We start from the raw sequence: 18,177 nt of genomic DNA, 5'->3' as shown, positions 1-18,177 counted from the left end.
CGCTGGTGTGAATGTGTGTGAATGGGTGAGTGTGAAGCACATTGTAATGCAGACCATTCATTCATTAAAACGGTTATAAAATATGGTAACAGAAACAGAACAATAATAAATAGTATATGAGCAAAGGTATCTGCTGATTGAGAATATTTATTTATTTCTTTGCATCACACATTTTGATCATAAAAGAAGAAATCAACCCATACATATCTTGTAATCCTTTTAAAGGGACAGTGTGTATTGATAAAAAAAATTCTAATCAAGTGAAGTCAAGTCATGTTTCTTTGTATAGCCCCTAATCACAAGGAGTCTCAAAGGGCTGCATAGAACACAGAACACATTACAGACTATCTATCTATCTATCTATCTATCTATCTATCTATCAGCAAGACAAACACATAAATTAACAAAGAAAATAAAAAAGGGAAAAAAATAGCAAAACACACAACATTTTTGGACCATGGCAAACCCAAATGCCCAAACACGCAAACAAGTTAGGCACCTAAGTTGGTCATGCTTTCGTCCTTCCAGATGAAACAGAAAAAAGCGGTCGTGTCACTCGGGTGACACAACACACTCTTCTGTCCAACTGCAGGACCTGACAGCTTTCACTGGTTTACCCCTGTCGCATCATACAAGTGCCCTGCCCATACCTTAGAACGCGTCCAAACATCCCACTATCCTTTTGCAACACCTCTCCACTCATTCATATCACCAACAAGAGCTCTAGCTTCCAGTAGATTTAGACCTCTTTCCTGCAGTGCACTCATAACACCATCTCAATCACAACCTTCCTCTTGGTCTCCTTCCATTTACTATTACAGACTACAGACTATTATTACACCATCTAAAACTTACATGTGGGCGAGGAACAACTCAAAAACCTCAGCAAAAATGAAGAAACCTTGAGAAAGGATCGCACATTATGTTATCCCCCTACCAGGATAACCAGACTGTAATGGATGTTGCAATAACAAACGATAAAATAAAACATAAATATATAGAATACTTAAAGTGTGATATAAAATAAATCTAAATCCGCCAAACAAAAATATTGAGATATAAATAACAAGCTAAAATACATGAACTATTTTGTGCTTTTTAGCATTCATTTTCAGTTGCACGACACAATATGGCATCATCTAGTGGTCATATAATACACACTGTCCCTTTAAGTCTTTAACCGATGGCTGCAACACAGATTGAAACAAGAATTTATCATTAAATGGATTTATTTTGGAAAAAATAAATTTAGGAAAAAAATCAAAGGCATGGATTTGACACAACTTATGTTTACCATTTTTTAAACAGAAATACTATACAGAGCAAAGTTTCCAAGACCTGGTGTCCCTCCTGTTTTTGACATCTCTTCCACCACAGCTGACACAAATGATCATTCCATTTATTGAATCAATACTGTGGTTTGACAAGGACATTAAAAACAGGCAGGAAATAATACCGCCCTCTACTGGCCTGGCATATGACAGCTTTTTGGGGAGGCATAATCATAAATGTGAAGAAGAGGTGCCCTCTACTGCTTTAATCTATCTTTTGCATATTTAAAAATATGGATATCATTTATTTTAAAGTCTTAAAAAAATATGACTACAGCAATCATAACTAAATGGCGCCTCTTATACTTTGTTGAGATTTGACTGGAAAAAACACGAGCACTCTCCTCTCACATCCACGCTTCCAATGGAACCTAAAATATTCCCAAAATAGCTGACCTACTTAAATCTTTCTACTCCGAGCGCAATAATGGCTCGGTGCCACCTGTTAATTGTAAGTAATACGCTTCATTTCAGTTTTTTCCACATCGTACATTGGCAGTGTGCGATTTTGCTAAAGCCAATTGCGAAGGACATCGAAGGTTTCTTTAAGCAATCGTCCCAAAAATAGAGCAGTAAGTGCCCTTCCATCAGCGTGAATGGGGGCATCTTTAATGTGGAGGCCAGCTATACATTTAACTTGACTTATCTTCAGAAAGATTAGTTTAAATCATGTTTAAAGTATTGGCCTGGAGAGGGCCCAAGACACACCACAAGACATGGTGCCCCTAAGACCCTAGTGGTTAAGGGAACCAACCAACCAATCAACCATATAGCAGTCAGTGGTACTAGATTTGTTTGGCTTTATTAAAATTAGTCCTTGTTTGGACATTTATCACCCAGAGTGACTCAGTCAAAAATTTAGGTGTCATATTTGACCCCGATCTGTCCTTTCAAACACACGTTAAGAATATTACTAGAACAGCTTTTTTCCATCTTCGCAACATTGCTAAAATTATGCTGTCTCAGTCGGATGGGGAGGTTATAATTCATGCGTTTGTTACCTCCAGTCTTGATTACTGTAAAGTGCTGCTCTCCGGTCTCCCAAAATCCAAAATCAAAAGCCTCCAGATGGTACAAAATGCTGCAGCGAGGCTTTTAACAAAGACAACAACGTTTGATCACATTACCCCGGTTTTAGCTAACCTGCATTGGCTTCCTGTTAGCTTAAGATGTGATTTTAAGGTTCTGTTGGTAGTATACAAAATCATGCATGGACTTGCTGCCTACATCTTTCCGATTTAATTTCCCCCATGTTCCGTTCCGGAGCCTTTGCTCTGAAAACGCTGGTCTACTAGTGATCCCAAGAGCCAAGAAGAGATCCGCAGGTTCGAGAGCGTTCTCCATCCGGGCCCCAGTGCTGTGGAATGCTCTTCCCCCTGAGATTCGATCTGCAACCTCAGTGAAAATGTTTAAATCTAAGCTTAAAACACACTTCTACTCTATAGCATATGAATAACCTATATTTTGTGTTGACAATATCTGTGTATTATTTGCTCTCATGTAGGTTTTAGATCAGGGGATGGTGTCTTAATAGTCTTTGATCTATGCAGCCCTTTGAGAATTTTTGTGATTAAGGGCTATACAAATAAACGTGACTTGACTTGACAAGTAAGATGCATCTTAAAACAAAACCTGTTCAGGGACAGTTAAAATTAAGTCTGCTGTTAAAGCATTAGTGATGCATTAAGTCAAGGTATCTAATGTTGAGTTAATAATTAGTAAATATTACAGAAACAGGAAGCAGTCATTTACAAATTAGTAATTCAGAGCTTACCAGGGGGGGACTCGAAAGAACTAGACTGGACACTGGTTGTTATTGTCAATAACTTTTAATTATTAGCTGACTGTGAGTTCAAAATGCCGTATACAGAAGGTGCCCTACTTATGAAAGAGGTTCCGGACGATCGTTCATGAGTTGAATATGTTCGTAAGTTGCTTCAGTGCTATATTTTGCATGTTTAAGGTTCATATAAGTATCTTTAAAGTTTACATACAGTGAGTATATTTAAGGCTTGTATAAGTAACCTGTATTGTTTTGTACTGAAAAATAAACATTTGATAAAATAATGTGCTCTATAAAAATAAATAAAGTTAAGTTTAACTTACTTTTGGAAGATGGGCTTCAAGGGTTAGGCGACTTTTTATTCCACTTTCCTTTCTAAAGAAACGCCTCACTTCTTCTTTACATTTTACACCAATTGTATTGAATGGACGCACAGGTAATTAAACAATAAAAATGTTTCTTAGTTCTTAGCGCGCTGGACATACAGTATAGAATGTTTACGCACAAACTAGGAAGAGGAAGCCCAATTTCTTCTTCGGGGTGGATGCTGGGTGAGCTCTCACAGCGTCAATTAACAATTAACCTGACATACATGTTTTTGGATTGTGGGAGGAAACCCACGCAAGCACGGGGAGAACATGCAAACTCCACACAGAAGGTTTGATCTCATGACCTCAGAAGTGTGCCGCGCACACGCTAACCACTGCGCCACCGTGCTGCCCTTTTTCAAAATTGTTCGATCAAATTTAACTAATTGCATGAGCTCACAATTGTTCATCGTGACTACATCTTTTGCTAATACTGAAAATAGTTAAGTTTTAAAACACTGTATTTGTGGATGCTTTGTAAACATTTCCTTACTAGCAGTTACTAATATTTGAATGGTTACAAAAATTAGTTAATGTTGAGTTTTTCATAATTACCCGATCTATTTAAGAATACATCGTTTGTAAATTATGCGGCCAAGAATGCGGAGGTCTAGGGTTTAATTCCAGCGACTGAAGCCTCCCTGTGCGGAGTTTGCATGTTCTCCCCATGCCTGTGTTGGTTTCCGCCCTCATTCCAAAAACATGCATGTCCAGTTAACTGGCCGGTCTAAATTTTCCCGAGGTGTGTATGAGCGTGTGAGTGGTTGTACGTCCCTGTGTGCAACCAGTTCAGGGTTTCCCCTGCCCGAAGTTGGCTGGGATAAGCTCCAGCGCCCCTGCTGCCCTACTGAGGATAAGCAGTGGAGAAAATGAATGGATAGATAGCCAAGCACAAACTATGTTTACCTGATTATTTTATTCTAATTTTTCTTCGATTTGACCGGTTGTCACCCATCACTTTGGTGAATTACCGCCCCCTATCTTTAGATATTTGTCTCTGTTCCGCTCATCGAATTCTATTAAAATGTCCTATACCTTAATAATTATATAAGTATCCTTTGTTGAGGTCTATTATTCAAGTCCAACTATCCTTTTAGCGATATTTTCCTTTATTTCTTCCTCGACCAGCCCCTTCTTCATCTTCTATCTCTGCATTATATACCACCGGCATTGTATTATTACTTGCTTCACTGATTCTTCCTTCTGAGAGCCTTCACAAAATCCATTATAATGTTACTTAATCAGTTTTAACATTTTGTTTAAAGCACTCAGTCTTGTCATCACAGTGTCCATTCTTCTGTTTTTGCCCTCAACCCTTGTTGAATTTTATACGGGTGTTGTCCTCGGCGCTCTCCATCCCACATGCTTTCCAATTTCAGATTATTTATTCCTTTAATTACATATTTTGTTTCAGCCTTACTCATGCTTACTTGCTTTTCAACCGTATTATCTCCTAGGGCCCTTTTTACCAACTTGTTTGGCTTTTGATTCTCTTGCACACTTAAATGTCCTGGCACCTAAAGTAATGTCACCTGCCCGCCTTACTGTATATGCATGTGACTGTGTTTAGAACTAGGTATAGAATGCCCTGCCTACAATTGAGACAAATTATGTCATATTTTCAAGAACTCATGCAGAATTCGAACATATTACAGCCTCTTTAGGTTTTATCTGCCACCACCACCGCTATCATCTCTGCATTGTACAACCCTAGTCCATCATTCATTTTGTCAATATCTACTCTTTTTCCTGTCAGTGCCAGTATCTTGTTATATCTCCGTCCGGGTTTTTCACCCCCATCTGTATACACCTGAACAAAGTGTCTTTCCCTTTCCTTTTAATTTTCAGCATATACATCTGCACTCAAATTTACTACTGCATTGCAAATTCTCCAATATCAGTACACATCTACGCCTTCAGTAGTGCTACGTCAAACCCTCAATAACTATTTTATCGCAATAAAACATTTACTAGAGCTAAATCTTTGACACATATAAAAAAGCATCAATAAAGCCTCATGCAAATGTAGTGTTATTCAGGAATATGGCCACATTTTGCGCTCCAAAAATCAGGTTTTTTTTGGAGCACAGAATTCATCCCGTTTTTTTACCTGGAGAAGATTTCAATTACTCTGTTGTACAGATTAGCTGTGCCTTTTAGTTCCATCAGGAAGTGCTTCTCTATCGGCATCCAAGCTCATGCTGAAAGTCGATCGTGTCCTGTCGTATTTTTGGCCGATGTTTTGTAGAATAACTAAAAAAAGTTAGCTTGACAGAAGCAGGACATTGGTATTTTTCCTCCTGTTTTATTTATGATACTTTGGTTACCGCTCTGGAGCCAATCATAGTTTGTTAAATCAATGATGTTTCCCAAGGCGTGCTAGGAGGCGATGACTCGCCAACTCGGAATCGGATTGGTTGAACCAGTGGTTCTCAAAGTGGGCGGTACTACGAATACACTGGGGAGCCAAGGGGGCGCCAGCCTGCAATAGTTTGGGAACCATTGGGTTCAACCAACAGCTTTATCAATGATAATGGTATGCCTTTGGGCTAGCAGAGTTTATACTGAAGGCGTCCGGGTATATTTCTGATCCTAGCAACAGGGAACGGCTGAAATGCTGAAGCTGACAGACGATTTGGAATTATTTCGTATTCATGGATAATATATAATTAACACATGATTCTGATATTTTTAGGCCAGCAGAGAAAGCCTTGCAGGCCCTGGCGGCCTATTAATTTTATAAAGTGTTTTTGATCTCAAAGTCAATGGTAGGAAAATCTACAGTTAGTTTACTACATGTAATTTATCTTGCTGTCGTTCACCCTTCTCGAGGGATATGACCAGGATTGACAGACAGACAGATTATTTCTGACCAGCCACCAGCAGAGTGCACTATTTAGTTTTCTGATTTAACAAGCAGCCAACAGGAAGTAAACAGGCAAAAAAAGTGTGAGACACTCACCCTTTTTTTTTGCTCAAGAACGAATAAAACAGGAACACAACGATCAGGAGCGTGGTGGGTCAACAAAATGTGAGTATTGGTGTCACAGAAATGAGATAAGAAAATGGGTAGAAGTTTGATTTTCCACTATGTAAACAAACTCAAAGAGTAAAACCTTCGAACTAAAACAAAGTCTCCTTACTTTAAAAATTCCCATGAGCCTCGAAACAACATCATATTGCAAAACGTTCAACCATGAGAACTGATGTAGTAAAAAACGTCCCTGGGCCCAGATGAATCGGTACCCTTGTCATCCTCACAAAGCTGCACTGTCAGTGGTCTTTCACAGCGATATTGTTAGTATGCAGCCCATCAGAGCAAGCCTATAGACATGGAAATGAAGTGGAAGGAAGGGGAAAGACATGGAGTAAGCCGGCTTGGCCTCTCTCCAGCACCCACACACCGACACACACACACATCAAGGTTGCTTGGGAATCTTTCGAGACTCGTAGCGATAAGATATTTGTCAGATGTTCCGCTTTGACTTGACTTGAAAATCCTTTATGTGGTAATTGCTGGTGATTTGCATATGCTGTTAGGATTAATGTGGCGGACTGCGGTATCATCGTTGTTTAAAAGAACACTAATATTTGAGCACTGGACGTTGCTGTATTGCATACTGGTCAACCACAGCCAATTGCTCTCCTTATTAATGATGCAATTCCTCTTCTTAAGCAATGATAAACCTTAAAAACGCAACACGGCACCACTTTACTGACAGCAACACAGACCATCGAATAAATATATACTGCTAAATATTATTGCTCTATTGTAACAATGCCTCATTCTTCTTTGCATTATTATTATTACAGACGCTCCCCTACTAACGAACATTCGATTTACGAAAAACGGTAGATACGAACATTTTTTTCGGGATGTCGAAAAATATCCGGACATTGCTGTAAGTTAGATTTTGTATTGTGTGCACCTTTTTCCGAGTACAGGAAAATACTGTAGTGCTTCTTTACGCCTCTACTGGCATGTGGCGCTGTGAGAGCTAATCCAGCACCTACCCCGAAGAATAAATCCGGCTTCCTTTTCCTAGTTCGTGTGTAAACATACTGTACTGTATCTCTCAAGAATTTTGACATCTTTATTGTTTAATATCTCGAGCATCCATTCAATATGGTTGGTGAAAAAAGTGTAAAGAAAAGGCGGGCCGTTTCTTTTGAAATGAAAGTGGAATAAGAAAGCTTGATGCGGTTGAGAAAATTCTTGAATCGCTTTTTTTTCTTCCACTTTTTACCACGGAGGAGGAAGTCTCCTAACTCTTGAAGTCCATCTTCCAAAAGCAAGTTAAACTTTATTCATATCCATAGAGCATATTATTTTATGAACTGTTTATTTTTTTTAGTACCAAACAATACAGGGGACTTATACAAGCCTTAAACATACTTACATAAACCATAAACATACAAAATATAGCACTGAAGCAACTTACGAACAAATTCAACTTACAAACGATCGTCCTGAACCTTACTCGCTCGTAAGTAGGGGAGCGTCTGTATCATTATAACGTTTTCTAAGCACTACGTTGTAATTATTATTTTTTGGCCCTTTTACCCTGACAGTCTTATATCTATTTTCACTTCAAATTCTCTATATTACAAGTTTTACCCTGAAGTACCATGTCTAATCTCATTGCATACAATTTTTCACAACGTGGGTATCAATGACAATAAAGACCATTCTAACTCAAAAAAAAATTCAAATTCTAATCTCAAGTCATGTTTATTTGTATAGCCTTTAATCACAAAGAGTCTCAAAGGGCTGCACAGATCAAAGACTATTGCAAACTATTATTACGGACTATTATGACACAATCCCCTGAATTTCCCCACTTGCAGTAAATTTAGTGTGGCAGAGCAGGATTCCGCCGACTTTGTCTGTTCTAAAAATGGTTTTACTGAGGGTTCTTCGGTTAATAAAATCCACAAGCAGCAACTTTCACATCCTTTGTAGAGGGAGGGCAGACTGAGAAATGAGGACCTTTTGTCGCCGATTTAATCTATACGGTATATACACCTAGGAGACATTTTTCTGCCAACCTGATCTTTGAGTTCTTCTCTTCTTAGTTGTTGGTAGTTCCATGCTTACTTTCACCATTATAACTGGTTGTTTCTTACACAAAGGCCTTATTATCAAATAAATATAAAACCGATATGTGTTGTGCAAGCGCATTTCGTTCTTAATCGACAAGGTCGCAATACGCGATATTAGGAATCTTCGATGATGTTGTCGTCTGCTACCAGATTTGAGACAAAGTGAGCATGACGAGACAGGTCCCGCACAAGAATTGTTATACGACGAACATATGAAATACAGAGGCAGCACGGTGGCGCGGTGTTTAGCGCGTGTGCGACACAGTTCTGAGGTCATGGGTTCAAATCCAGCTACCAACCTTCCTATGCGGAGTTTGCATGTTTTCCCTGTGCTTGCGTGGGTTTCCTCCGGGCACTCTGGTTTTCTCTCTCATTACAAAAACATGCATGTCAGGTAAATTGGCCGGTCCAAATTGTCCCTAGGTGTGAATGAGCGAGTGAGTTGTCTGTCCCTGTGTGCCCTGCGATTGGCTGGCAACCAGTTCAGGGTGTCCCCTGCCCAAAGATAGCTGGGATGGGCTCCAGCACCCTCGGGACCCTACTGAGGATAAGCGGTGCAGATAATGGATGGATGGATGAAATACAAAAATAATGTAAAAATTTACAGGTATGATATTGTGTACCCCAGGGATCACCAATATTTTGAAGCTAATAGCTACTTTTTGCTACTGATTGGTGCGAAGGACTACCATTATGATACACATTTCTAAAATTGCATCTGCTATTACTATGTTCTTACAATATTATTACCCAACTTGTAATTATTAGAAGTCAATCACTAAAACATTACACCAGTTAAGAATCAAACTTACTAGGAAATCGCAATGAACTATCACTGATGAACTATTTCCAGTGGGCTACTCAGGTGTTCACGTGATGTAGTGCAACCGAAAATGAGTGCTACAAAGCACAAAGAAGAATACAAACTATGGAGACTCAAAGCGAGCAGACGTCATCATTTTCCTTTTGATTTTTTGGCCATCCTTTCGAGAGTACCCATAGCAGAAGATAGTGGACGATCGTGTCGGCTGCCTCTAGGTGATCCACGACAGCACTGTCCTCTACTCTGAAGAAGGTGCACACAATAAGAAATCTAACAGCAACGTCCGGATATTTTTCGACATCCCGAATTTTTTTTTCGTATCAACCGTTTTACGCAAGTTGAATGGTCGTAAGTAGGGGAGCGTCTGCACACAATGTCCCTTCAAAGCCCCACTGCGTAATATATGACCACTAGATGGCATTGTGTTGTCTAGTGCGTGCAAGGGCCAGTACCACGGTGTCAAAGAAGTACAAATTTCTCGTCCTATGTTTTTTTATAGAAATGAACATTGGAATGATATTTCATGTATTTTTGCCTAATATTCAAATCAATGTTTTTTCTGTTTTGGTTTTTATACTGAATCAACATGTTTTTGTGCCACTAGGAGGCACTAAATATTACATTCTGTCCCTTTAAGGCAGACATCTCTAACTCAATTGACTTGGGGGCCGCTGGAATTAGGATCCAGGTAAACCAGGGGCACATTGGGTTATTGACAAGATAAAAACATTCCGCTTTTTTCAAATATATATTTTATTTCTACACAAAATTAGATCTTAAAATAAGGTAACACTGTTAGGAATTAATAAGAAAATAGACCAATCAGTAATAAGTAAATAATAATAATAATAGGGGACATGAGACTTAAGAAAGCAAATACAAGTCATTTTCATTGTGTCTCAAACACACTGACTTCAAATACCGCGTTTAAAGCACTCCACAGACAGAAGTTGTGTTTTGTTTTGTTTTATCATTCTGCATTTAAGGGGAATTTGTTATAGTTTTCGATGGACCAGAATACAGAAAGCAGGAACTGGCAAGGTGCTCACAAACAGGTGGCATTGTGTAACAAACTCATCCGCAAACTAAGAAAAAAATGGTCAAAAACAACATGGGAAAAGGTGACAGTGAAACACGAAGGTGGAAATTGAAAATCACCCGACACTGAAAACTGTCCAAAATGTCCTTATGAAGGATGAGGCTAATTAGGGACCACAACTGTTATCAATGTGGTCCCTAATTATTATTATTACTGGTAGACGTAGGCAAACAGAAATACAGACGCTCCCCTACTTACGACCATTCAACCTGCGTAAAACGGTTGATACGAAAAAAAAATTTGGGATGTCGCAAAATATCCGGACATTGCTGTAAGTTAGATTTTCTATTGTGTGCAACCTTTTCTGAGTACAGCACAGTACTGTAGTGCTTCTTTCCGCCGCTACCGGCGTGTGGCTCAGTGAGGTTACCCGGCATCCAGCCGGAAGTAAAAAAAATCTGCTTCCTCTTCCTGCTTCGTATGTAAACATCTCTCCTTCACCGGCTCGTAATCCCAGCCCTGCCACCAAAGTAGCGTGTCGTTTTGTCTGGGTAATGGATTGCTCCTCCTTCATGAAAAAAAACTCAAACACTTACAGTTACCCGTTATTTTAAACACACCGAACTCTCTCCAAAACTAAACTCTCGCGCTCCCTCACACTCTAACACCAGCTCTCGCGACTTCCGTCGCCCTACTGACATAATTCATGCGCACCTCAAATTCTACATGACACCATCTCCAGGGCACTACGAACTTTGACATTTTTATCGTTTGATATCTTGTGCATCCATTCAATATGATTGGGGTAAAGGAGAGGCGAGCCATTTCATTTGAAATGAAAGTGGAATAAGAAAGATTGATGCGGTTGAGAAATTGCTGGATCGCTTTTTTTTCGGCCACTTTTTACCACAGAGGACATCTTGAAGCTTATCTTCCAAAAGTAAGTTAAACTCAACTTTATTCATCTCTATAGAGCATATTATTTGATGAAATGTTTATTTTTTTCGTACAAAGCAATACAGGGGACTTATAAAAGCCTTAAACATACGTTCCATACAAAATATAGCACTGAAGCAGCTTACGAACAAATTGAACTTATGAACAATTTTCCGGAACCTAACTCGTTCGTAAATCGGGCAATTTCGAATCCTGGTTAACATATAGCACGGCGGTAGCATCTATATAATCTAAGACTGGACTTTCCCAGGAAGGCAGGGGCCTCAAACAGTTCTCACCATATGCCCACGGGCCATGAGTTTGAGAGCCCTCCTTCAAGGGGAGTATAACCTTCACAATGGAACGGAGTTACACTTAATCAATCCTTACAGAAGAATTCATTTTAGCTAAAATATAATTGTAAATAACTCCTCCGTGCAATTTTTTCTTCTTCTTTTGATTTAAAGCTCTCTTCCTCCATTTTGAAACACATTTTGACCCTTTTACAGAATTTCGAGCCAAAAACAAAGGAAAAAAGGAAACAAAAAAGTGAGAAAGGGTAAAGGGAGATTATTTCACAAGAACAAGTAGCTCGAACTATTCGGCTTTTTTATAGAATAACAGGTCGTGTGCCAATAATCTGTGGAGATTTTTAGTATTTTACAATATTTCTATAATATTTTAATCACTAAGTCATTTGATTTTTGTTTTCTTCTTTTTTTGGTTTTAAATATGTCTTTCCTACAAGGAAAAAATGTGATAGTGGTATCCATCCATCCATCCATTATCTGCACCGCTTATCCTCAGTAGGGTCGCAGGGTAATAGGGGTATTCACTTAAAAAAAAAATCTACACACAAGGTGAAGTTGGTTTGGTCTTGGCATTGGCATTTTTAAGTGATTAAATAATATTTGTGGGGATAAAACAATCATATCCCGATAATGTACATGATGTGAAACTTGGTATTTGGAACTGGGTCAAAGATATAATAAAATGGAAAAAGTTTTTTATTTAAATTTGTTTTTCTGCTCATGTTGGTAATAGGAATGAGTGGAGAGGTGTTGTAAAAGGATAGTGGGAGGTTTGGACGCGTTCTAAGGGATAGACAGGGCACCTGTATGATGCGGCAGGGGTAAACCAGTGAAAGCTGTCGGGCCCTGCTGTTGAACAGAAGAGTGTGTTGTGTCACCCTGACCCGAGTGACATGGCCTCTTCCTTGTGTCCCGTTTCATCTGGAGGGACGAAAGCATGACCGACTTGGATGCCGAGGTGCCTAACTTGTTTGGGTGTTTGGGCATTTGGATTGGCCATGGTCAAAAAATGTTTGTGTGCGTGTTTTTTTTTTTGTGCTATTTTTTCCACTTTTTTATTTTCTTTGTTATTGTATGTGTTTGTCTTGCTGTCGGTCATCCCTCTCGAGGGATATGACCAGGGTAAATAGCTAGATAGATAGATGTTTTTCTGTGAAAACAATCTAGCAAATATAACCATATAAAAGTATAGAAAAAATAGCATTAGGGGGTGTTTTATTTATTTATTTATTTTTCTATTGTACATTAAGGGTGGGCAGATCAATTCAAATATTGATACTATCAAAATTGGGAGTATTTATATTTTATCATTACTATTAAGATCGATACAGTCTTCCCATTTTGACTATCACTGTAGTATTGGTGTTAGTGGGTCGTAATATTATGATTTTTGAGTTCAATGCAATTGTGTTTACACTTTATTTACACGACTGAGTTTATTTTCAAAATATTGTGCCATGGAAAGTATTTTACTCATCTTGTTGACAGTGTTATACGATATTTCTATATTCGAGGTTTTTTGTTGTTGTTGTTCAGTATTCAATTTGACATAGTGGTAAAGGTTTTTTATAATAGCATTATTTACACCAGGGGTGTCAAACGGGCAGCTCGTGGGGCGGATCAGGCCTGCTAAGGGATTGAATCCACCCAACACTCAGAGAAGCGCAAGAGAAAAATTATCTGCAGGTTGAAATATGTCCAATTGATGTTGCCAAAGCCAGGTGCCTCTCACAAAGACGCTGTACTTTTATCTCTCTCTCTCTCTCTCTCTCTCTCTCACTCTCACATCACTCTCTCTCTCTATATATATATATATATCACTCTCTATATCACCCTCTCTCTATATCACTCTCTGTGTCTCTTTTTCTATTTCTTTGTTCCTCTTTGTCTCTTTTTCTCGCTGTGTCTTTTTACCTTGTTCTTTACCTTTTGCTCTCTTCCTTTATTCCTTTTCTCTCTTTCTCTCACTCGCTTTCCCCTTCTTTCTTTCTATTTCTTTCCCCTCTCTATTTCTCTTTTTATCTCTCTTTCTTTTCTCTCTCTATTCTATTTTTCCCTTTCTCTTTCTATATTTTTCCCTTTCTCTGTCACGCCCTCTCTTTTTCTCTCCCTCTCTTTCTCTTATTTCTTTCTCTCTAATCTACTAGTCCGGCCCCTGAGAAAATGTTTGTTCTATCGTGTGGCCCCCAAGTTAAATAAGTTTCAATATACTTTTTCTGACTTTATATTTTTTATAAAAAATCTGCAATGAAAGGTATTATAGTTGTCATGGTGGCCTTGTTATATTTGTCTTAGTTGTATTGCTGGTTGCCTCGGTTTGACTCTCTTGTCTTTTGTACATTACAAATATTTACATTTTTATACTGTTAAAGGTTGCATTGTAGTTATTTAATAAAATATAAGAAATTTTTATTGCATTAACTCTTTGTGCCGTGCTTATAGTAATTATAAACTTAACGCAATGATTCAATATTCAAGACATTTCCAAGCAAAAAGCATCGGTATCAATATTGATTGATGCTACACTGTATTAAATTGGATGGATTTAGAAAGTTTCGCGCACCACTTGTTTACAGTGTCAAAGATATTTTTAATGACATACAAATACAATAATATATACAAATACAACAATCCCTGCTCCAATTCTCAGTTTTTGTTTCTTTTGTGTCAGTTCCCAGTGGGAGAATCTATTCAAACGACAGAGAAATGATTTCATTTTTTTTGGTTGACTTTTTGTAAATGTTGCCACAATAATACATCATTTATGAATAATTTTCCTGAATGTGCTTTTGTCACGGTTGCCTTGGTGCCCAATTGGCCCTGCCCGTCTGGCACAGCGGCGGCTCATTGACAAATTGGCTTCCTTTCTATTTAAGCTCAGTGCTTTCACTCACCCTTTGTCAGTCCGTCAACAAACCTCTGCGCCCGCAAGACATGGGTTTTGACTCTGGTTTCCTGTTGGTGTTTCCTGTCCGGTATTGTTCCCTTCTATTTTGTCCTGTTTAATATCGGTCTCCAGTTTCGTTCCAGTCTAGTTTGTCCTGTTTAATTTCGATATCCAGTTTTGATATCAATCCTGTCTGTCCCGTCCTGTCCAGCATCGACCCTATCCGTCCGATATCTGCTCGTGCAATTGGTATGGATTTCGTCGGCCTCTGGCTTCCTGTCATTCCACGCCAGACTGCTGCCTTACGTCTTCAGCCCTACGATTGCCGAGTCACTGGCGTTTGGGTTAACGTGCATGACTGCCCCATTTCCCGTAAAATAAAATCTTGTGTGAGAAACGTCACGCATTTGGGTTCTCCCCCTGTTCCGGTTCTTGACAGCTTTAAAGATAAATAATGTCATCTGAAGGCCCGCCTTGTAAGTTCGAAACCCATTGATGTCTTCTCTCCTTATTTTAAAATGTCTCCTAAAGTTTAAACTTAACAGGTACCATGCTAATAAAATGACAGGTGGTACAGCAATCAAATAAGATTGAGAGATTGCGTAATTGACGGCTAAATAAAGCTCTTGGAAGCATTAAGCTCACGTTTGTTTCTCCTAACTTTAGTATACTTTCATTGCCTAAATAGGCTGTTGCAGCTTAGTTGTTTAGACCCAAAGAATACTGAAATTCTGGATTACAGAGTGCACCTGATTAAAAAGAACATGCGCAAATTTAAGGAAGAAACTCAAGTTTGTTTCTCTGCATGCCGCAAAAGTGAACTCATTCGCTTCAATTTCTTACATTTTGAAATGAATCGGCGGGGAAATGTCTAGAACAGAAAAGTAACACTCGTTTGCTCGATCTTAATTAACTAGTGCGTCAAATACATTATCAAAACAAAACTCAATGTACTGTACTGATTAAAATTCAGAAGCACAAGCACAACAGCCTGTACACATGCTAAGCCATGCGACTGATCTTAAGCTCTCCCATCCCTTACGCACATGACAATGTAAGGAGACCAAGTATTGGTAAGTAACACATTGTGCCGGGCAACCAGACAGGGTGTGGATTGACACGGGGCCGTGACAGGAACCTAGGCATGGGAGATCCACGACTTGTAGTCTAGAATTTACGTTAGTAACCCTCTCAGCAGATTTAGCAATGTGTGTTTTTCTTTCCCGCTAAATTGACTCAGGATACATATCACCATCAAACAGCTGGAGTTAAGTTTTTGTCAAAACTTCTGAAAATGCTCTTCGACTCACCTGTCTCGGCGCTGCAGAAGAGCTGCTGCGGGTGAGCTGGGTGGCAGCTGCAAGCGTCCGAGATTGTGCCTGTTGCTCCCAGCAAGAGGAGCACCCAAAGCCCCACACAAACGCTCCTCTCGTGGGACACGGCCATCTTCAGACTACCGTCGGCTACAAACCGACCCAATGCTATCCCTTGAAAGAAATTCAAACTTTGAAAGAAGAGTGAGAGTATAAAAAAAAGAGAGACAAGCTCCTTTGGGACCTGGGTATCAGCAGTTGTGGATGGAAAGGATTTCAGAAGAAGCTGCCCCTAGGCCCCCCTCTCTCTCTCTCTTTCCTCTCTCTTAAGACAACACACGGACAAACTTACAATAGTTGCATTGGCTGGCACTCTGGTCCTGAATGCTGAGAGGGTCGTGCACAGGGAGCCTCTTATGCACTCTACAAGTCAGGCGCAGCCTCCTCACACGCAGAAGAAGAAAAAAACAACAACCTCCCTTTGGCCCCTTATTCTTTTTGATGTCCTATCGCCTTCTTCCTTCTCTGCAGGCACCCGTAGGAGTGTTAATTGTTGCAGAAAACTAAATGGTTTGTTGGAGATGAAGCTGCCAGGGCTACAGAAATGAAGAGGGCATTTTAAAATTTAAAATAGTACTGCATCCTTGTGTTCAGTGTCGGGTGTGTTACTGAAAAAATGTAATTAGTTACAATTACTAGTTACTCTAGTACCTCAACCACCTCCCAGGTTACTGACACCAACATTGTATTCAGATCCAGATTCCAACCGAGTTTTTCAACGAAGAAACGAGAGCTGAAGAGAGCAGTTCTTTTGAGGCGTTTCATTACAACGAAACTAAAATAAGAAATGAATTGAATATTCTTGGCTTGTTATCAGGACAAAGAGTTTTATAAAACAAGCATCTAAACACAGCTGATCACTATTCTTAAAGTAAAATGAAAATAAACAGAGCTGGGATTTTTCCAGTAAGTAAGGGAATGACTTCTTCACAATAAACTTTTGCTAATACTGGATGTAATTGGATTTTGCAGATAGGAATATAATATTAGGGCAGACTGAAGGGCAGACTCTTAGAAACATGGAAAGTACAGATTAGAATGATACATTGAAACATCAAACGATTAAAAAAGTAAATACTTCAAATATGTTGATAAACATAAGGTGCATTTATAACAACTACATGAATTATGTTACGATTAAAATAATGATTTGTTGATTAAATAATACAGTTTTTAAATTAGCGATCAGTCTCGTGATTTTTTTATTGATTGATTCACGGTTTATTGATTTGACATTAGTTTACTAATTTTGTCAAGAAAACACACATTGATTGATAAAAATAAGACTAAATATATACAAACTTAAGTCAATAATCAAACACCTCCAGAAGATGGACATGGAATGTTATGTACTTTTTGGATCGATGGGTGTATTGTGGGAAGTGAAACTAGCTACTGAGAGAAATGATCAGAAATTTTCTATGACGAGCGCCAAATAGGCGAGTTTCTTTAAGTAACTTGTCTGAGATAGAGAGAGACATAGTTGCTCCGGTCATTCAGGGTCAGCTGAAGCTCTTCTCTCAGAGAAAGACAAATGTAGAGAGAGACTTAGTTGCCTCGGAGAGCTTTTATCAAGCGAGCGAGGCACGTGGGAAGAAGACTCGTCTTTGAGACGTTTTTCAGCGCATGTGGCATGAGCGTAGGTGTTCGATTCCCTCTTTTCAAGCGACCTTGAGACATCAGCAACCCAAGGAAGCGTGGCGTTCGAACCTGCAACATGACTTCCTTTCAAGGCGAAGTGCTTGAAGCTTCCTTTATGAACAGCAAAGTTCTCAAATGGGACGATTTTTTTCAAACACGCCGTAACAAAAAACTTAAAACATCCTGCAACTGAACTCACGGCGATGTAGGAATAAGCCACAAAGCATCGCACAAAGAAAAACCATCCGTCTTTTTATTACATGCTAACACTTGGCCAATTTTAATCTTTATTATGAATCTATCTACCCTGGTCATATCCCTCGAGAGGGGTGACGGACAGCAAGACAAACACATACACAAAAACAAAGAAAAGAAAAAAGGAAAAAAAGTAGGAAAAAAAACACAAAAAATGTAACCATGGCCTACCCAAATTCCCAAACACCCTAACAAGATAAGCACCTCGGCACCCAAGTTGGTCATGCTTTTATCCCTCCAGATAAAACGGGACACAAGGATCTATCTAGGTATGTCATTTTCCTGAAAAGAAATGAGATTTAGTCGTTCGAATGCGCACTTGAGGAT

At 39.1% G+C, this 18,177-nt stretch overlaps 2 protein-coding genes across 6 annotated transcripts in view; one reads left to right on the top strand and one right to left on the bottom strand.

The window, feature by feature from the left end:
• Positions 1–18,177, bottom strand: part of LOC148363967 (metalloproteinase inhibitor 4-like) — a 57,628-nt gene that overhangs the window by 8,298 nt on the left and 31,153 nt on the right. For 2 of the 4 annotated variants that reach the window (XM_088338087.1, XM_088338088.1), the window contains exon 2: positions 15,892–16,068. In XM_088338087.1, the coding sequence (XP_088194213.1) occupies positions 15,892–16,027 (136 nt within the window). In that variant the 5' untranslated portion in view covers positions 16,028–16,068. Of the gene's footprint in view, positions 1–15,891; positions 16,289–18,177 lie in introns of those variants that run through there. The other 2 variants (XM_088338086.1, XM_088338085.1) reach the window with 2 other exon arrangements.
• Positions 1–18,177, top strand: part of syn2b (synapsin IIb) — a 117,653-nt gene that overhangs the window by 74,195 nt on the left and 25,281 nt on the right. The window lies entirely within an intron of this gene.

This window comes from Urocampus carinirostris, chromosome 6, assembly GCF_059441175.1.
Source record: "Urocampus carinirostris isolate Australia breed hairy pipefish chromosome 6, RoL_Ucar_1.0, whole genome shotgun sequence".
Lineage (NCBI taxonomy): Eukaryota > Metazoa > Chordata > Actinopteri > Syngnathiformes > Syngnathidae > Urocampus > Urocampus carinirostris.
This window is presented reverse-complemented; position numbering and strand designations above follow the sequence as displayed.